General features: G+C 36.3%; 1 protein-coding gene across 6 annotated transcripts in view; it reads right to left on the bottom strand.

Moving 5' to 3' along the window:
- The window catches only part of SLC4A10 (solute carrier family 4 member 10), a 295705-nt gene that overhangs the window by 70828 nt on the left and 202792 nt on the right, over window positions 1–22085 (bottom strand). For all 6 annotated transcript variants that reach the window (XM_041723548.1, XM_041723547.1, XM_041723549.1 and 3 more), the window contains 4 exons: window positions 16857–16957; window positions 13836–14010; window positions 13122–13255; window positions 12481–12726 (listed from right to left, as the gene is read on the bottom strand). In XM_041723548.1, the coding sequence (XP_041579482.1) occupies window positions 12481–12726; window positions 13122–13255; window positions 13836–14010; window positions 16857–16957 (656 nt within the window). The remainder of the gene's footprint in view (window positions 1–12480; window positions 12727–13121; window positions 13256–13835; window positions 14011–16856; window positions 16958–22085) is intronic.

Raw genomic sequence — 22085 nt, 5'->3', positions numbered from 1 at the left:
CAAGATTTTTCTCCCTCCTTGTCAAATGCCTATTTATGGGTAATCTAAATAAGTACTGTTGTGTTCTAATAAGCCCTAACATAAGAATTCATTTTACTTTTACTATTATTCAAATATTTATGTTTTTATCTCTATTTTTATATTTTGTATTTCCTATTAGAAAGTAAAAACTACTTGAAGATAAAATAAAAGACCTAAATATGATAAAAATTTATCCAAACTCTTCTATATCCTAAATATTTATCATAAAAATTACTTTGGTTTATAATGTAGTAGAATGTCAAAATTATTCAACTAGATGTTGGATGTCTCGGGTTTTATTTTTATTTTTTAACGATTTTATTTATTTATTTATTTATTTATTTATTTGGGAGAGAGAGAGTACAAGAGAGAGCACAGGCAGTGGGGAGGGGGGAGCCAAGGGGCAGAAAGAGAGGTAGAAACAGACTCCCCACTGAGCAGGGAGCCCTACATGAGGCTCCATCCCAGGACCCTGGGATCATGACCTGAGTCAAAGGCAGATGCTTAACTGACTGGGCCACCCAGGTGCCCCAGATGTCTTGAGTTTTAGCCCCAGTTCTTCCACTTGGGTAAGTCATAAACCCTCTGACCCTCTGTTTTTTTGTGTTTTGTTTGTTTTAAGTTTTTAGCCCTAAACAGAGGTAATATTCATTTATGCAACAAAAATTCATTGAATATCTATTTTGTGCCAGGAACTGATTCAGACACTGGAAAAGCAGTGATCGAAACTGACTGACTAAATTCCCTCCATTCATGAATTGTTCACTCTAGAAGGGGCACAGACAATAAATAAATTAGATTAATTAATAAAGGACCCACTATACATAAGCACAAAACTACATGCTGGTGGGGATGCAGATCAATGGGAACTCTCATACATTGCTGGTAAGTATGAAAATGGTACAACCACATTGGCAGTTTCTTATAAAGCTAAAATATACTCTTTTCAACCCAACAATCCTGTTTCCTCATATTTACCCAAGAGAACATGAAGACATATCCCAAATAAAGACCTTCAGGTAAAGTAATATAGCCTCAAAGCAGAAACAACCCAAATGGCCATCAATTTATGATTGGATAGACAATTTGTGGTACATTTATACAGTGGAATACTGCCCACTAATAAAAAGGAATAAACTGAGGCATATAACAAAATGAGTATATCTTAACAGTATTATAATAAGTGGGAAAAAAAAGCAGACACAAAAGTTCCCATACTCTATAATTCTACTTCTATGAAATTCTAGAAAAGGCAAAACTTCAGACAGAAATCATATGAGTAATTGTCAGGGGTTGTGGATTCGTGTGAGATATTGATTGCAAAGGAGCATAAGGAAACATTTTGGGAAATGTTCTATATTTCAATATGCTGTTATTCACTTGTTAAGACTCATTTAAGTATATACTTAAAAGAGTATATTTTATTGTGCGCAAAAATGATGCCTCAATAAATCTTACTTTTAAATATCTAAGTAAATTATATAATATTTTACACAGGAGAAGGAGAGAAGAGAGTTGAAATTTCAGATAGAAAGTCCTCAAGTAGCTAATTTTGAAAGGAATAAGCCACATAGATATCTGGGGAAGGGCATTCAGGCAAAAAGAATTGCAAGCATGAAGATTGAGAGGCAGAAACATGCCAAGTATGTTTACAGAAGGGCAAGCAGGTCAGTGTGCCTGGGGCAGAGGAGTGAAGAAGTAGGAGATAAGAGAGGAGAACAGATCACACAATACTTTGAAAAGAATGGGATGCTATCAGTAGGCTTTGAATAGCAGAGTAACATGATGTGACTTGAGTTTTAAGAGAACAAGTCCAGCTGCTTCATAGAGAAGAGTCTATGAAAGAACAAGTATAAAATCAGGAACACTAGTTGGAAGTCGAACTGAAATAATTTAGAAAAGAGAGTATGGAGGTAGAGAGGGTGGTTAAAAAAAAAAAAAAAGTGTTCATCTTCTATATAAAGCCATTTGATTTGCCAAGAAATCTAGGTGTGTGAGAAAGTCAAGAATAAATTCATGGTTTTATTTATTCTAAACAGCTGAAAGGATGGAACCTCCATTAATAGGAGGAGAGACTTGAGAGAATCTGGTCTACAATTCCAAACACAAATTGGACTAAGTTATAAGCATCTACCCAGTATATTAGTTTACTAGGGCTGCCATACCAAAATACCACAGACTGGTTGGCTTAAACATCAGAAAGTTATTCTCTCCCAGTTCTGGAGGCTGAAACTCCCCAATCAAAGTGCCAACAGGGTTGGTTTCCTCTGAGGCCTCTCTCTTTGACTTGCAGATGGCTGCCTTCTTGCTGTGTCTTCACATGGTCTCTTCATCACGTATGTGCAATTAGCATGTCTGTGTGTCTAAATTTTCTCTTCTTATAAGCACACCAGTGAGATTTCATTAGGATCCACCCATATGACCTCACTTAACCCAAATCACCTCTTTAAAAGCCCTGTCTTCAAATATAGCCACATTTTGGAGCTCCTGGGGGTTAGGGCTTCCACATACAAACTTTGAGGGACAACAATTCAGCCCATAATACTCAGTGATATGATTTCAGAGTGAGTAGGACCGTCTCTTATCTTTTAAAAACTTGATTTTATAATTAAAAAATTTTTTTACTGTGGGTGCTTCATTCTTTTTGATATCAAATTTTTTTAAAAATGGAAGAAAGAAAATTAGACTCTTACTAATTATCTTTAGAGCAAGTTCTAATAGAACAAGAAGACACCAGGTATGTATGTAATGAAGAGATGAGCAACACAGTGGAGTGAGTGGAAGTAGCATAACTGGCTTGGACACAACTTCACAGAGGCTAGCAATAAGAGTTCATCTATACAGCATATTTTGTTACCCTTCACATAATATTTGTACAGTCTTGCAGAGAGATTGTTTATAGAGAGAATTTTTTTGGGTGGTTTATAACAACTCTTTTGCCTGCTACTGAGAACAATAACCACAGAATGTTTTTACAAAGTAAACATCTTCTTTTCCAGAGTTGTATATAAATCCTTATTATCTGATGTTTTCCTCTTTGTTAAATAATAAATGAACACCTTGTTTTATCAAGAATTTCATGTATAGGGACACCTGTGTGGCTCAGTGGTTGAGCGTCTGCCTCCAACTCAGGGTGTGATCCTGGGACCCTGGGATGGAGTCCCGCATCGGCCCCCCCCCCACCCAGGGAGCCTGCTTCTCCCCCTGCCTGTGTCTGTCTCTCTCTCTGTGTCTCTCACGAATAAATAAATCTTTTTAAAAAAGAATTTTATGTATAAAAAAATGCTAAGTTAACTGGATTTGGTTAGTTTTTTAAAATATCTAGCAGAAATAGTGTTCAGGGAAATTAACATATTAATTCAATAGGTAAAGGGAACTGTTTCTTCCTCCAAAACAAGTTATTAGCAATGTCTCTAAGCCTCTACTCAGCATAACTAATATTATTAAGTATGTAGCGGTGACACTTAAAATATCCAGCAAAGTGGAGATAAATGAATAAATAATGTAGCAACTTTTTACATGAACAAGAATAACTGGTTCAAAACTTCCCAATAGGAATGGCAGATGCCCCAAGTAACATTATTAAATCATATACAAAGTGCCAACACTGGCATTACACTCAGCTCATAAAGGCTTCATGGCAACGTGCCTCGCAGGTAAAACATTCCATAAGCAGAATTCTGGTACTGTTTTAGTCTCTCATCGGGTACCAAAAATGGCTGGATATTGAATCAGTTATAAATTAAGCCTCAAGTGCCATCACTAGGAGCTGAAGCTCACGATTCACTTGGTAGATTCCAATATCATATATATAAATTACCTTTAATTTTTTAGATAGACTTCATTTTTTGGAGTAGTTTCAGGTTCACAGGGATATTGAGCACAAGATACAGAGATTTCCCTTATACCCCCCCTGCCTGGACATATATATCACTTCTCCCATTATCAACATTCTCCACCTGAGTGGAACATTTGCAGTAACCAACTAACCACATTTAACACATTATTATCATTCAAAGTGCATAGTTCACATTAGGATTCGCTCTGGCTGTTGGACACTCTATGGGATTGGACACATTTATAATGACATGTATGCACCATTGTAGTATCATACAGAGTAGTTTTACTGCCCTAAAAATCCTATTTTATTAATGTCAAGTTTTAGTAGTTCTTTGGTAACAGTTCTTTATTAGATATGTCTTTTGTAAATGTTCTCCCCCAGTCTGTGGCCTGTCTTTTCCTTCTCTTAACATTATCTTTCACAGAGCAGAATATTTTAATTGTAATGAGGTCCAGCTTTAATTCTTTCTTTCATGAATCATACTTTTGATGTTGTATCTAAAAAGTCCTAACTAAACCCAAGGTCATCTAGAGTTTCTTCTGTGTTATCTTCTAGGATTTTTATAGTTTTGCATTTTACATTTAGGAATATGATCCATTTTCAGTCCATTTTTATGAAGGGCTTTAAGTCTGTGTCTAGATTCAGTTTTTGGCATGTGGATATCCAGTTGTTCCAGTACCACTTGTTGAAAAGACTATCTTTGCTCCCTTGTATTGTCTTTGCTTATTTGTCAAAGATTAGTTTACTATATCTATGGGGGTGTATTTCTGGACTCTCTATTCTGTTCCATTGATCTATTTATCCATTCTTTTGCCAATACCTCACTGTCTGGGTTACTACTGCTTCATAGTAAGTGTTGAAGTCTGGTAGTTCCAGTCCTCCAACTTTTTTCTCCTTCATTATTGTGTTAGCTATTCTGGACCTTTGCCTCTCCAGAGGCGAACTCTAGAATCAGTTGATATCCACAAAATAACTTTCTAGGATTTTACTTAGGATTGCGTTGCATTTGTAGATCAAATTAGGAAGGATTGACACCTTGGCGATACTGAGTCTTCCTAACAATGATCATGTACTATCTATTTATTTGGGGTTTTTAAAATTTGTTTCATTTGAGTTTTGTCACTTTCCTCATATAGATCTTATACATATTGTGTTAGACTTATACTTAAGTATTTTTTTGGAGTGCTAATGTAAATGGTATTTTGTGGGATCCCTGGGTGGCGCAGCGGTTTGGCGCCTGTCTTTGGCCCAGGGCGCGATCCTGGAGACCCGGGATCGAATCCCACATCGGGCTCCCGGTGCATGGAGCCTGCTTCTCCCTCTGCCTGTGTCTCTGCCTCTCTCTCTCTCTCTCTCTCTCTCTCTCTCTCTGTGACTATCATAAATAAAATAAAAAAATTAAAAAAAAATGGTATTTTGTTTTTAATTTCAAATTCCACTTGTTCGTTGCCGGTATATAGGAAAGTGATTGACTTTTATATATCAACTTTGTATCCTACAGCCTTGGTATATTTACTTATGTATCCAGGAATATTTTGTTGATTCTTCCAGATTTTTCTACAGAAACAATCATGTCATTTATAAACAAAGGCAGTTTTATTTTTCCTTTTCAATCTGTATACTTTTTTTTTAAGATTTTATTTATTTATTCATGAGAGACAGAGAGAGAGAGAGAGAGAGAGAGAGAGAGAGAGGCAGAGACACAGGCAGAGGGAGAAGCAGGCTCCATGCAGAGAGCCCGACGTGGGACTCGATCCCGGGTCTCCAGGTTCACACCCTGGGCTGAAGGTGGTGCTAAACCGCTGAGCTACCTGGGCTGCCAAATCTGTATACTTTTTATTTGCTTTTGTCTTACACTATTTGCTAGAAGTTCCATTCTGATGTTAAAAAGGAGTGGTGAGAGAAGACATCCTTGAGTTGTTCCTGATCTCAGTGAGAAAACTTCTAGTTTCTTACCATGAAGTATGATATTAACTGTAAGTTTTTCTGTAATCTTTATCATGATGAGGAAGGTCCCCTCTATTCCTAGTTTACCCAAAGTTTTATCATAAATGGGTGTTGGATTTTGTCAAATGCTTTTACTGCTTTTGATATGACCATGGAATTTATCAACTGTAGTCTGTTGATGGAATGTCTTGTATTAACTGATTTTTGAATGTTGAACCAGGTTTGCATATTTGAAATAAATCCCATTTAATTGTGGCATATAATTTTTTTACACATTGTTGAAATTGAGTTGCCAATGTTTTTTGAGGATTTTTGCATATTTAGTCATGACAGATATTGGCCTGTAGTTTCCTTTTCTTACATCTTTGTCTGGTTTTGGTATTAGGCTAATGCTAGCTTTATGAGTTAGGAAGTAGCCTCTCTGTTTCCATCCTCTGAAAGACATTGTAGAGAACTGGTATAATTTTTTCCTTCAGTGTTTGGCAGAATTCAACAGTGAATTCGTTTGGGTTTGGCGTTTTCCTTTTTGGAAGGTTATTAATTATTGATTTAACTTCTTTAATAGATATAGGCCTATTCAGATCATCTATTTCCTGTATGAGTTTCGGCAGACTGTCTCTTTCAAGGAATTAGTCCATTTCATCTAGATCATCAAATTTGTGTCGTCATAGTATTATTTTATTTTCTTTTTAGTGCCCATGGGATCTTTAGTGATGTCCCCTCTTTAATTTCCAATATTAGCAATTTGTGTACTCTCTCTCTTTTTGTCTTTGTTAGCCTGGTTGGAGGCTTATCAATTTTATCTTTTCAAAGAACCAGACTTTGGTCCTTTAATTTTTTCTATTGATTTCCCATTTTTAACTTTATGAATTTCTGCTTTAATCTTTATTATTTCTTTTCTTTTGCTAATTTTTAAATTAATTTGCTTTTCTTTTTCTAGTTTCCTAAGTTTGAAACTTAGATAACTGATTTTAGACATTTCTTCTTTTCTAATCCATGCATTCAGTGCCATAAATCTCCATCTAAACACTGCCTTTATTGCATCTCACAAGCTTTTATAAGCTATGTTTTTATTTTCATTTAGTTCAAAGTGATTACCTTTAATTATACTAATACGGTTCATTACACTGATTAACAAGCCAGTACTTTCACCAATGAAAATCCATTTCTGAGATTCAGCAAAGCCTTAGTGCTGATTGAGATGTGGTTACTAGATAGGTTTGTGGTCTTTTCTGGAGTTTAGGCTCTCTGCTTTAATGTTAGCTGAGCACTCCTGGAGTTCAGACTCCTGCTTAAAATAGCAGCTACCTATGGCTGTGAGTTAACCTACATACATATCTTAACTGCAGTAACTGTGCTGAGATGTTTTAATATAAATTGAAACATCATTATATTCCATTTAAAATATTTCAGAATGTATCCTTAAATCTAGGTCAATTCAGGAAGTGAAATGAGGTCAGTACTTCAAAGATTGTAAAATCTCTCAGATTATTCATCACATCTCAACAAAGAACTTGTGTATTTGATACACAGCCACATTGACTTGAGGCCATTCAATGCATCTTAAGAGAAGAAACCAACATTTTTTTGCTTATCACGCTCCCTTTAATGTTGGATGCTCATAAAAGTTTCCGTCCTTTCACAGCTATTTGACAGGAAAGCATGAAAGATAATTCTATTTAAAGTCTACAAATCTATAGATATAGAGAAGGAAAATAGTAGCTGAAGGTGCATGTGAGAAGTAAGATTGTTTTAAGACAGCTAAGAAAGGCCTACTGGTATCTACCAATCCCCTTGGCCTCTGGAGACAGAAAGATGAAGAGACATTAATCTTGTACACAAAAGGCTCATAATCCATTAGAAACAATCAGGATAAAACAGGCAAATGATAAATTTACATTGGATACTATTGCTAGTGAAGTTAAGACTTTATCATTAAAATAAGATTTGGTTCAAAGCAAGAAGGGAAAACAAAGATAGCAAGTGTTTGGATTAAAAATCAAGAATGAGATGGATTGCCAAAGTTTCTTTATTGAATAGTTGTTTATTGAGTGCTTACAATTATATTTATTTGACTTTAAGATGTCAGATAACCTATCAGCTTTTTAAAGGAGAAAAAAACTCTGTTAAATGTGTGTATCAGTCGTAAGGGCTATTTCCAGAAATGTAAAAATATGAACATGCTTATTTTGTGACACATGCCAAGCACTTTGCTAGGACAGTGGGTTCAAAAGTGTGCCTAGTAGTCATGGACCTAGCATTACAGAGACTAACCTAGTGGGGTTACACATACCTTACACAAATAAATACATAAAGATATAATTATAAACTCATGTTGCAAGAAATCTGATTAAGTTCGTTGAATGCATGGGTAGTAAAAATCTGATTTAAAAAAGTTGTAGTGCAGAGGTTTCTCCAAATCTGAGTTTTAATCTTTATTTTTTGACTAGTAAATACTATATTAATAAGCTGTTAGAATTTCCCTTCCATCTTCTTTCTCTCTACATCTCTGAGAAACTTTTCAATCTCTGCTATAGGTTGCGATCCTGTCTCTCATTCTTCCACATGACTTATCCACCATATTAGGCACCTTCTCTAAATCTTCCGTCAAAACTAATTTTATGGATCCAGATTTGTACATCTTGTCCCACATTAAGATTTTTCATAACACCTCAAGTCAATTAAAAACTTTTGGATGAAACCTTTAAGAGTCATGTTATAGACACTGTAAAAGAGCACAGTTGTCTTTACGTGTCAAACAAGATTGTCCAGGTAATGTCAATTCTTTTACAGCATGTTCAGTTAATCAATATGTATCACTTACTACAGTTATGGTATTATGCTGGGACTGGAGGGATAAAACTATTACACGTTTTCTACTTTGAAGGAGACTCAAATCTAGTTGAGGAGATAAGAAAAATAATATTCTTCTATGAGTATAATGTCAGTCAATAAATAACATTTATCCAGAATAGTCCTGGTTTATCCAGAGAGCTGGGAGTTGGAAAAAACAACAAAGAGATAGGGAAAAAACCAAAACCAACCAAACAAAAATCTTCCTATACCCTAGTAGTAAATCACTCATCCTAATGGCTTGGTAATTGCTGGATATTATTTAACCCTAGTGTGCTAGTATATTAGAAATTAGAGTAATAGACCTTGCTCTTGGCTTTGACCCAACCAACTACAAAGAATACCATCCCACTCTTTCTTTTGCTAACCATCTTTGAGAGCTTAGATTATTATTATATATTGAAGGAACAATCCATCTTACATAAGCTGAATGTTTTATTCTATTTTTGCCATTTCTTAAAATCAAAGCAACCTAGAAAAAGTTATTTCCACAAACTCATTACTTATTGCTAACTTGACATATTCCACTTGATCATCTGGTGTAATGTATACATTCTTGAAACTAAATTGATTATCTTGACACTTGCTCTTGGCACAATGAAAAGAAAGCTTATAGCTTCAAATATAAGGTCTACATATTACCACATTACAAGGTTAGGATGCCAGGAAAACTAGGAAAGTTTTTTTAAAAATCAAAGACATTGTGTTAATGGTTGATAAAACTATGAATTTAAGAAAATTTGAATATAGGAGGCTCAAGCATAAAGAATATCTGAAATGCAGATCCTAAATGTGATGCCTTCTTCAATATCTTACACCTAAACAAACTATGTGAGAGCATGGGCGTATTAATTTTGCAAAGATTGCAATCTCAGATATACGGCATCCTAGCTATGACATTTTCTAAGAATTTTTCTCTTAAAAACTGTGAAAGCATGAGGCCAGCAACATCAGTAGAAAATTTAGGTGAGCATGAGTATGACACTACAAACTGATTAGTGTGAAAAGGTCACAGTGGCAAGAACAAGAAAATGACCAAACGTGCTGTATGGAATCCATGAAACAGAAAATGCTTTCGGCACAAGTATGAGATTATACAATGCATTAGCCATTATTGTTAGCAATAATTTTACTTACTTTTTAAAATTCACGTGACTAAAAGTACATTGATAAATATATGCATTATGTGCATAACAAATTTTTGTTTTGCTTCTCCAAAGACCAGCAAATGTCACTACTGATCAGATTCATGCACACAATGTGAGTGGTACTGAGGGCCAGGGAATCACGGTGTGAAAAGCAAAGTGAAGATGGTACAGTAAAGATACCTGGTCAGCACATTTCTCAGGGAGACTGTCAACCTCCCTGTTTGTCTTATACCCATTTCAGCACCAAACGATACTAAAACCTGAGCACTCAGCAGGATAAATCATCTCTCCTAATTGTGGCTGAGAAGAGCACTTGGGCAATGGAACACAGTGATCAGCACACATTCCCGCTCTGCCTTCAGATGATTAGGTTTTGGATGCCTACACTGTGATAAAGCAGAACTTGAACTTAAGCTTGAAGGAATCTGTTTTTAGAGCAAAAGAGATGGAAACATTGAGGAAGTCAGGACCCATGCAACTCTCCTCCTCTTGATTGCTCTGAAAAGCAGGAATCATGGACAAACAAGGCTATTTTTGCTCACCAATTATCCTCTGAGCATTTGTCTTACTGAACCCCACAATTTGTCTTGATCTCATCACTTTTGGGAAGGTTGCAATCCCACATTTATCTACTCTCTCACCATCATCTCTAATCTCTTTCTTTCCTCTGCCTCGGGGTCCTCGTTTCCGATCACACATAGCTCTGCTCCGTCACAAAACACCATTCTTGGGACCTCACTGCCCTTTCCAGCAGGCCCTGTTTGGCAGTTTCTTTGATACCAAAATGGCCAATGCATACTTTCTCCATTTCATGACCCCTGCCTAGCCCCTTCTCCATCTTTTGCAAACTAGCTTTTAGCTCTGCCTCCCCTCCCTACCCAACACTGTTTCTTAAGCTAATGATTATCTCTCTCCCTCAGTCTGTTGGATCTCTGCACCACTGTCCTCTAACTGTCTCTTGGCATAGCCTTGTCCCTTGCCTTTTACAACCTGACATTATCCAGGTTTTTTTCTTTTTCTGATTCTTTTGTCTTATTTTTTTCTTTTACCTTCAAGTTATGACCATTATCCAGGGCAGAGTCTTTGCTTCTCTGATCTTTTCCCTTTTTAAACCAGGAGATATTAAAATGGTTTTCCTCAGTCTGAAGTACCTTAGAAGTGACCACTGAGGGTTCAGAACAATAGGAAGGGTGGACAGCTGGTGTGTCCCCACCACTTCAAACAGAATAGGTCTGCTTTCACCTGTTGTACCTGTTCTATATTGTTTCTTTTGGAGAGCTTGTTTGTATTCATCGGTGTACTGAAAAATTGCATCAAAATCATAAAACCTGAATCTAGTTTCTTGTTTTATCACTATCTATATGACTTTCAACAAATATTTCAAAGCATCCAGACCATTCCTTCCATCTGGACTCCTCACCTACTGCGTTCCTCAGCACCTTCCTAACTCCTACTAATATTTTGTTTGGTCTTCTATGTCACTTCCTCCAGGAAGTCCTCTATGAACCCAAAATCCAGGTTGGGTGTTTGTCTGATGTGGTACCATTGCATTCTGTACCAATCTCTTCACACAGCACTTACTTCATTGTGTTGTCTATTTGTCTACATTTCCTACTAAACTGGAAGCTCACTGAGGACAAAGTATTATTCGTGCCTCTAGTGTAGTACCTGGCATGTAATAAGTTTGAAAAATCCAAGCAGATAAACATATATCCCAGCAAGGATATCCAAATTAGGTGACACTGCTCTCTAAAGAGAATTGAAAGGGTTATCCCTCAAACTGATCAAACTGCTTTTCTTATTTGTCTGCTTCCTGAGCGTCCCTGACAGCACCTTCATCCACTTCTGAGTCCTGTTCACAACACCCTCACTATTTGCTTTTTGGGAAAGTTATTTTATATTTTCATTCCAATTTTTCTTGCCTGCAACAGAAGAATACTGATGTATACTGATGTGGTCTCTGATGACCACAAAAAATCAGAAGTACTAAAAATCATGCTATTTTCAACACTATCACTACATCATTCTTAACAAAATTCTAACATTATACTATTTTGGCCTAATTTCAACAATTCCACTATCTTCTACTAGTAAATAAAGGTAATAAATCTTCAAGGGATTGTAGGCCATACCTAAGCAGTTTATAAGAATGTTGATGGCTTAACTGCCTTGTAAAGAACATATTGCTTCAAATATTTGCTGTACAAAAATGTATATATAAATGCGACCAAAAAATCCTAGAATCAAATCAAAGGAAGGAGCAATATAATGTCCACACCTACTCCGCAAACATAGCCTTAGAGAAATTCCAAACTAAAACTAGAAAGGGCAGTAGGTACAGTCCCATCTTTAATCCTAAACTGTAATATCACCTTCAACAGGAAAAGCCTGAGTACCTCCATCAGAAATGCTGTAAGATCTGAAAGCAAAATTACATTTAACTTCAGTGAGTTTTGTTTTTGTTTTTATAATGAGAACCCGAGTATCAGATGAGTAGCTGCTGAGATGACTTTTAAAATCCTCTTCAACTCTGAGAATCTGGTCAAGGATTTGGATCATGAATCAGTTTAAGTCACATTATCTGCAGGGTAACTTTCTCATATTTCTAAAAACAATAGTAATTTTGTAAAGAGATAAAGCCTCATGGCCAACAGGGAAAATGTTACTTACGAGTATTGTGTCAGCAGTTCCAAATCATTATGCATGTTGATTGGATATGCTTCACTGAGTTCAAACAACTTCTCCAGGGCCTCATAAATGAAAATGATGCAAATAAGAGAAGCAAAAGCTTCTTCAGTGAACCGGGTGATGTAGCAGACAAGGGAGCTTGCATCAGTGGCCACTAGTATGATACACAGAGTAGCAGTCCAAAGTCCAATGCTAGCTCTTAGAGAGAGGTATGATAGCCCATATTCTCTAGAAGGAGGAAAAGAAGTAGAAATAAGGTCATTTAGCAGCTTGCCACCATTTCAAATAGATGGAAAGAAGTCTAATTCAGGAAGTGAAAGTAAATAAGCTTCACAATCCATGAGTATCTAAATTCAAGACTGTCTAAAGGGAACGTCTAAGGGGACAAAACTAAAAGGAGTTTCTCTGTATAGAACAGAATATCATTTTTTATAAATTTTACATAACAAATCACACAAATCTTTCACTTTTTCTTTATTTCCATGGAGAGACAAAAATGGCAAACTGAATCGAATCAGCCACTTCTACCTCTCCCAGCAGACCCCCAAATGTGATGCTGGGAGAAGTATAAATACAGTGGAGAAATAGGAAGGGGCTAAGGGCCAAAAGTATTTAACACTTACTTGCAAAATTTAAACAAAATCTTTTCAAACACCAAAACTGGTCCTGTACTGCCTAATATGGTAAGAGGCTGTCCACCAAAGAGAGAATAGGCTATCCCAGTCATAGATGCTCCAAAGAGGGATTCGATTGCACTCTGTGTAGAGATATAAATAAGTCCATTATCTAAGCTGCACAGGCAACCATTATAACTAGGGAGAAAATGTTTAAAATACATGAGTATATTCTTTCTCCTTTGCCATGAAAAGCCTAGTGACCTTGGGCAGGATGTAGGGTAAGAGGCGGGGACAAGCAGTCAGCAGGATAGGATTGATACTCAGTGAGGATATGTCCTCTCCATATTCCTTATCTTGCTTTTCTCTTGTCTACTAAGAGTTTACATGTATTTATGGTAAGTGTCAAGACAGAAGCATGGCCTGTATAAATAGGAAAGGGACTGCTTGTGAGGTGAGAACCAGAGCAAAAAGCTAGCCAAGCCTTGAGGATCAGGGATGAGACTAGAACCTTGTGTAAGACCAAGAATTAACTTCTGAGATATTCCACTCTCAGACTACTAGTTCTACTAGCCATCCAGGAAACTCATATGAAGTGTACCGGTAAGACCACACATCAAATCTCTCCTAATAACAGAATACAAACGTAAATGGATACTTGTCTAACTATGAATATTAAAAACTGATTGAGGTTTAAAATTCTAAGAAAAACACAATACATACTATACGACCTTCAGTTGCTTCTCCCAGCAGTCCTCCAAATGTGATGACAGGAGACATACACGCGCAGTAGAGAAACAGAAAAGATGCTAAGCACTGCAGGCTGAAAGCATCTCTGAAGTCACTCCAGAAGTATGGAGCTTTTCTTTTGATATCTAAAATAAGTCCCCCAAAAATCCTAAGACAGGGGGGAGAAACACAAGAGTGAAATCCAAATATAAAAAACCCCACACAAATAAAAATCCTCATTTACTTTGTTGCCAGGTCACAGTATTCGTTTTCCATCAGCAGAGATGAGACCCATTTTAACCTGCTACATTTTATTATCATGATCTACAGAGATGGCTTTGTACCACTATGTTACTCCCATTCCTAACCAAATATTGTGCCAGCAACCAAAAAAACAAAAACAAAACAAAACATAAACCAGATTCTCTCAAACAAGGTTCAGAGTGCTTCCTCAATCAAAATTCAAAAAATGAGATTTAAGGATTACTCTAATCTCTGTGCCATTTCTATATCCATCTATTCTTCCTAAACTCAGGCCTGCTACCCTCAATCACTGGCAGCATTTTCTAATTGTTTACACTTCATTTAGTGTAGCAGAAAGTGAAGGTTGGGAGGGTAAATTGGCTTTTGCATCCTCCAGTAGTGAATATTACCCTGGAGAGAAGAAGTAGTGTTTAACCATGGCTCCAGTTACCTACTTTCACTGCCAATATATTCCTCACCAGGTATTATTTCAAACATGCTTCTAAATGGCCTTAAGGATCACGGTAACACCTAGTAAAGACAGAGTTCCTCCATAAGTGGAAGGAGAGTAATGAACAGGTATTTGTTTTTGAACATTTGATAATAATATGTGGATTTAACACTTGGCTACTAAGAGCTCTTTGTGCTCCATGGAATAAAGATGTCATATTAAAATGAATTAAGACTATGATTAAGTTCCTGCAGGGAATTTAAAAATCCTATTATTTCCAATACACTGCCAGTATGCTGAATATATTTGAATTATGCAAAAATATTAACTTTTGTTATTTATTTTCTAGATAGAAATATTCACTGGCAATCTAAGAATTGTCTTGCAAATTATTGTTCTATTGAGAAACATTCTGGTATGCCTTGAAAATGTATCTCTTCATTTTGTTTTTGTTTGTTTGTTTGTTTTGTTTTGTTTTGTTTTTTATCTCTTCATTTTGAGTATCATTTTTAATTCCCCTGATCTGAAATAGACCCAATAGTAACATGTTAGTAAGTATCTTAACTAGTATGTAAGTGATACAATCACTATGTTTTACTAGTGATTGCTTCCATCAGAAAGATATGGAGTAAGAGAAACTGAATAGAGTGAAATTCCAATTGAAAAGACGACATTTAAACTCAAAGGAGCTTACAGTGAACCTGTGAAACTCACACAAACAAAGATCATCTTAGGTTCCCCTACTTGTGTCTGATAAATGTTTACATAGTTTTTATTTGGGGAGGATCATTTTTCTGAATGATTTGTTAACTTATCAAAGTCACAATTCAAAATAAATTTAATCTACTAATTATTCATTCATTTATAATTTATATCCCATCTAATCCCCCAAATATTTTGAGGTGGTTATGAGCGATTACATAGTAGTTAATATTTATAGGTTTGATAGTACTTTCTATTAGACCATTGTTTTTAATTAATTACTTATTAGGGCATACATTAGTCTAGGTAGCTATTATATTACTGTGTAATAAACGTGCTTTTAGCAGCAAAAATCTAAATCCGGAAGTGGGAGGTCATTGCAGAGAACAGTGCAAGAGCAGCCCAGATGTACACCAGCAACTCCAGGAGAGCAGATGAGTAATGGATACTTCAAGTCATGTCAGCAACAGAATCTGTGGAAGAACTCTGGAGAAGCGAAGATACCGGATATTGGTGACCTGGGAGGATTTAGGAAGCAGTAAGGAAAAGTGAACTTCGAAAAAAATCTAAGCTATGTGGCATGTTACACCTGAGAGGGAGAGAAAGAGAGAAAAAAAAGAGCCACCAAAAATAAAAAGACAGCATTTGAAAATATGAAAGCAAACAGAAGGAGTAACCACGCTTCCAGTAAAGGGAAAAGGAAAAAACTGTTTGAATCATCTCAAATTATGTATGGAGCCCGAGGAAGACATTCAAGGACATTTCCTCAGAGACAAAACATAGATAAAGGGAAAGAACAGAGGAGAATTACAATACACAGAGTTGTCAGAAACTAGAAAGTCGGTTTAGAGGACACAGTGAAAGCAGTCCAGGAAATGGCCTTGAGAGGAGGGGTACCAATCCTGCAAAGCCTTTGCCATTGCCTTCAATTTTAATGGAGGCTGTGTGCACATATTCCCTGAAGACAGACCCTCCCAAGGTTTTCTGATTTTCTGCTCACACATTGCTTGGAGAGAGACAAGCTGTCAAAAAACGATAAAGAACCATTTTAAGAAATAAATTGAAGCTTTCATCTCTTCAAAGATGTGTGATTAGAAAAATAAATCATATAGCTCTTTCAAATTACAACCATGAAAATAAAAAATACTATTATATACATCCTACTTGCATGTAATGAGATAGGGTCTATAAGACTGAGTTCATGGTATTTATTTTTATTTCCATCTTGAACTTGAAGCTTTCAACAGGCTCTTTTAGAAGGGGCAACTGACAGTTTTCTTATTCATTCTAAGAATCTGTGAATTCATTTTATGCACAGCAAAATGAAAGACTAGGTAAGATAAAATGGAATGGTGTATCCACTGTTCTGGTTTCATAGTAACAAAAATCATTAGTAAATACTAGGAAATCAAATTAACTAGAATTAAATAGGTGTTCAAGTACTAGGTATTCAAATAAATAGGTACTCAAATGAATAGGTATTCATTAACAGGTATTCAAAGTATAAAAAAAAATTACATCTCAAAACAGCAATTCTTGACACAAAGAATGGTCTCTCACTTGGTCTCACTTGGTCTCACTTGGTCTCACTTGGTCCCATACAAGTGCGTTTCACTAACCTTCCAGTTCGCTGGAGTTCAGGTCCGCTATGTCCTCCGTGGGGTTCTGCTTCCCCATGAGCTGCTGTTCCATTTGGTACAGCAGGAATCTTCCTCTTCTCCTGCAGGAAGTTTTTTGTTTTTGTTTTTTAATTTCAGGTGCTAGTTGTAAATAACAAAAACAAATTTTTTTCCCTTGAGGCAAAATGCAGAGTGGCTAAGAACCCAGGCTCTGTTACTCATTTGCTGCATGACCTCTAGCAAGTTATCTAGCGTCCTAAAGGTTCAATTCCCTCCTCCATTTACTATTTATAATAACAACATCTACACCAGTGTGATTGAGAAAATTAAATAAATTGATGAACATGTGCTCATTCGTTCAACTAATCTTCATTGAGTGCCTTGTGTGCCAGGCACTGTTATGGATGCTAGAGAGGCAAAGGTGAGCAAGAAAAAGCATTCTTAGTGGAGCCAACCAACAAATCTCTAATGTCAAATTGAGATAGAGGTATGAAGACAAATGAAGGAAAGGAAGGGGACAGAGAGAGATGAAGGCTGAGTAGGTTGGAGTGAGGAGGCACTAGGTATGGTGATGCCATATGCCTGGCATGGTTCAACTCTTCAATAAACTTAAACTATTACCGTTAGCTATTTTTAAGGGTGTTCCCTCTTTTATTCTGGCTGATATCTTCCTACCCATGGAATGATTTACAATAGGTTTTTTTCTGACACACAGAGATTCAAAAGATTTTTACAAAAGGCAACTTCTACTTGAGCCATTGAAAAATTAACTGAGGCTTATGTAAGTGCTGTCTTACCCACCCACTTTTGTCAGTGATGGAGATTTTTAAAAATCAGTTATCTTAGAGCATGCCAATGTGTTCAAAAGGGCCTAAAAAGATCATAAAACATTTTAAAGTGGTGCAATTAAAATTTTCACTTGACTGCCATTCCAAAATCGTGTAATCATTATCAAATGATCTCATATACAATGGGACATTTAGGTAAAATGGCACAGGCTTAAAACATGAGAAAAATAGATTTTGAAATGCACAAAATATAGAAAAGTTCATTGCTTGATATTTTTACAATTTCCCAAGTACATCAATAGGTACATTAAACTAAAAGTCAAAGATAATAGAGAGGATGTCTGTCAACTGCTAGAGGAACTGCCTTTACATATGAGTAAGTCCATATGTCCATAAAGGGCTTTAAGAATTATCAGATGTCCATAAAGGGCTTTAAGAATGGCCTAGTACCTTTAATACTCAACAGTCATCCAGGAAATACTTCTTAGCTTCCACAAATCTCAGAAAGCAAATGATATTATTTGGTCTTCTGGATAATTATCCCTTATTGGCTATGTTGACTCATTGCCTTACAATGGAAAAAGCTATATATCAACCAGCCAAATAATAAATCATGAAAGATATTTGCCATTCTAAAGTACCTGTTTCATCTAGGAGTGTTCATCTTATAGTAAGGGGGGAAAGTATGTGAAAAGAGATGTATGAACAGTACTGATGAATATTCTGAGGAAAATACTAGAAATATCTTTTGTTCAGAAACACAGGTATTTTGGTATTTTAAAACAAATCAATGACTGAGTATATATTTGACTACTCAGATTATACAACCTATTTATTCAATCAACAAATACTTATTGGGCAGCCCGGGTGGCTCAGTGGTTTAGCACCACCTTCAGCCCAGGGCATGATCCTGGAGACCCAGGATCGAATCCTAGGTCCGGCTCCCTGCATGGAGCCTGCTTCTCCCTCTACCTGTGTCTCTGCCTCTCTCTCTCCCTCCTCTCTGTGTTTCTCATGAATAAATAAAATCTTTTAAAATAAAACAAACAAAAAAACCAAATACTTATTGAGAGCCAATTTGTATCAGGTTCTTGTTCTCACCACTAACATACCAGTGAACAAATCAGGACTGTGGAGCTCACATTCTAATGGGGAATGCAAAAAATAAACAAATTAAACACATAAATTAATTCTATCGTGTGTTAGAAAGATTAAAACTATGTAAAAATAAAAAATTTAGAGTAAAGAGGGTCTGAGGTGTGGCTTGAGTAGTGAGGCAGGAAGGAGTGGCAATTATAAACAGAATGGTTAGGTAGGATCAGTGAGAAAGCATCATTTGAGAAAAATGTGAGTCGTAAAAATAACTGAGGGCTATCCAGGCGAAAGAAAAGTCAATAGGACAGTGTCAAGGCAGGAGTATGGCTGTAGGGTCTGAAGAATAGGAAGCAAAGAAGCCAACATGGTTGGAGAGGAGTGAGCAAGAAAGAAAATGGTAGTTCATTTGAAGAGGTAAAAAGCAGCCAGAACGTATAGGCTTAGTAAATCACTGTAAGTGTTTGGCTTTTATTCTCAGTGAAATGAGAAAGTTAAAGGGTTTCGAGGAAAGGGGTAGCATGATCTCACTTGGAGTCACTCGGGCTGCTATGTTTAGAACACAGGGGCTAAGGACAGAAGCAAGGAGATCAGTTAAAAAACTATTTAAATAATCCAGGAGGAAACTGATAGTAGCTTGAACTAGAATGGTGGCAGTGGCATCAATGAGAAATGGTGTAATTCTAGATAAATACTGAAGGCAACGCCAAGAGTATTTCCTGGCAGAATGGAAATCCAACAATAAATAAAAAATTAGTGGTTTTGGCCTGATCACCTGTAAGATTGGAATTAAGGACCTACCAATATAGGAAGGTGCAGATGGAACAGACTTTGCAAAAAGATTGGAGTTTCTTTGTATTCTTCAGGAAGCACTATATTGCCTTTTCCCACATAAATGCAAAGATGTATATAGGAACAGAAATGAGACAATCTGCAATTCAGTTCAAACTTTGGACATGTCAAATTTTAGATATCTTTAAGACATCCAAGTGAAGACATGGGATAGGAATTTGGAAAAATACCTCTCAAAGTTCAAAGTGAACAATAAATTTGGGAGAGGATTTAAAGCTCTAAGATGGATGACATTACCAAACTCTTGGGTGACATTACCAAGAGAATGAGTGTGGGTAGAAAAAGAGAAGATGGCTGAAGACTGAGCCTGCATCATTTCAAATTAAAGAAATCAGAGAAAAAAAGATGAAACCAGCATAGGGGACTGAGGAGTGACAAGTGAGCTAGGAGAAAAATAAAGAATGTAGTGTTCTGAGAGCTAAGCAAAGAGAATATATCAGGGAAACAGGAGTCATAACTCTGTCCAAGGCTGTTCCCTGATTGGCTAAATAAAATAGAGACTGGGAATTGACTATTGGATTGGGTTTGGGCATTGTGGAGATCTTTGGTGACCTGAATGTAAGTAATATTAGTAAAGTGATGGGGGCAAAAGCCTTATTGGAGAAAGTTTAAGAGAGATTTAGAGAAAAGGAATTGGAAGCAGGTGGTACAGAGGGCCATTCCTGTGCCATTTGGTTGCAGAAGGCAAAAAAGGAACGGGTGAGTGGCTGATAGTAGTTGTAGTGTTGAGAGGGTTTTTTTTTTTAAGATTTCCAAATTAAGAAGTTTGCATGCTAATAAAAATGTTGCGTGCTAATAAAAATTTAAAAACTCAGAACAGAAGAAATGATGACATAGGAGAGAAAGAGGAAAACTGGTGGCATAATGTCTTTGAGTAGGTTTGAAGAGATGGGATCTGGTGCAAAGGTAGGATGCTAACTGGCTAATTCATCATCAGTAATACATGGGAAGGCAGACTGTGTGGGTGCAGATGCTGGTAGGCAGATATGCGTGGTAGTAGGAATCTATGGCAGTTCTCTTTTGATCATTTCAAATTTCTCAGGAAAGTGGGAAGCAAGTTAAAATCAGAACGTGAGAGTCAGGAAGGATGTGCTAAAGATCTGAGGAGAGAAAACGTGTGAAATAGTCATCTAGAGAGAATTCATGGACTAGGGGAGTACAGCATGATGAACTTGCAACATCAAGGGCCCACTTGAGGTATGTGGCCATGAATTAATAATATCAGTCAGTGTAGTTATCTTCTCCTTCAGCTATACTGAGCTGCATCAATGCAGAACCAAGAATTGGATTCACACAGGGTTGTGGTTTCAACAAGCGAGTAAATGGCATGAGAGAAAAGTGAAGTTTAGGGTCTACAAAAGGGAGTGATCATAATGACCAGTATAAAGTTCCAAAGAATATTTTCAAGGTTATCCTTTGAGGGGACTAGCTCTTCCTCTCTTAACTGAGAGGAAAAAATCTTTAAAGATCTGTGATTTATGGGGTCCCTGGGCGGCTCAGTCAGTTAAGAATCTGACTCTTGATTTTTGGCTCAGGTCATGATCTCAGGGTTGTGAGGTAGAGCCTAGCATCTCCTTCTCCCTCTGCCCCCACCTCCACGCATATGTGTTCTCTCTCTCTCAAAAAAAAAAAAAATCTGTTTCAAAAGATTTCAAAAGAACATAAAAACCACAGAAATTATCCCATGGGGGAAAATAGTATTTGAATGAGTACGAAGTCAGAGTGATTAATATCTTTTAATTTATCTTGCTTCATTTAATGAAATAAAACATAGTTCATAGTATCTGTTATTCAATTACAACATACATTTAAAAAATACTAATGTTGTAAAGAAGCATAGCAGAACCCAAGTGCCTTGATTCCTAATTCAATGTTCTTTCTACTACTGTCTCTTAATACTCAGAATCCAATAATTAATCCTGATTTTAAAGAGTCTCATAAAAATAATTTTAAAAATAGAGAGCTCCCAGGCCTCAACTTGCTTCAAAAATATCATTCCTCAAAGGCAAGATGTTTTAAAAAATGTTTGACTTAAGCTTTAATGTTTAAAAAACTAAATGGTGTTAACAAGTGACTTTGAAAGTCTCACTCTCAATTTATTAATATTTTCATAGAATTTTCCCAAATAACATCAGTTTCTTATTACTTCAGGAGGCATTATAGTGCCTTTTCTAATATTATAAGTGCAAAGATGTTTACAAGTACAAAAATACATCCACCGGTTACCCTAAAAATTACTCTTTAAGCAACTTCTTTTATTTTGGTAGTAGATCAACTGAAATTATGTGGCTGTAGGTATAGAATCAGAAAATTGTAATTGCTGAGAAAAGGAAATCATATTATCTCCAATAATTATGAAATGACTTCAGAATGAAAATACAGAAATACAAACAACATCAGTACGTATTTCTTAAATGGATAGTGAGATTGAGCTGCCTTTTTAAATACTCATAACTGAATGGTACACATGTTCATTTGCCCACCTCTGGCTAACCAG

This window comes from Vulpes lagopus, chromosome 11 (assembly GCF_018345385.1).
Source record: "Vulpes lagopus strain Blue_001 chromosome 11, ASM1834538v1, whole genome shotgun sequence".
NCBI lineage: Eukaryota > Metazoa > Chordata > Mammalia > Carnivora > Canidae > Vulpes > Vulpes lagopus.
Note: the sequence above shows the minus strand (reverse complement) of the source record. Positions and strands in the feature narration are given on the sequence as shown.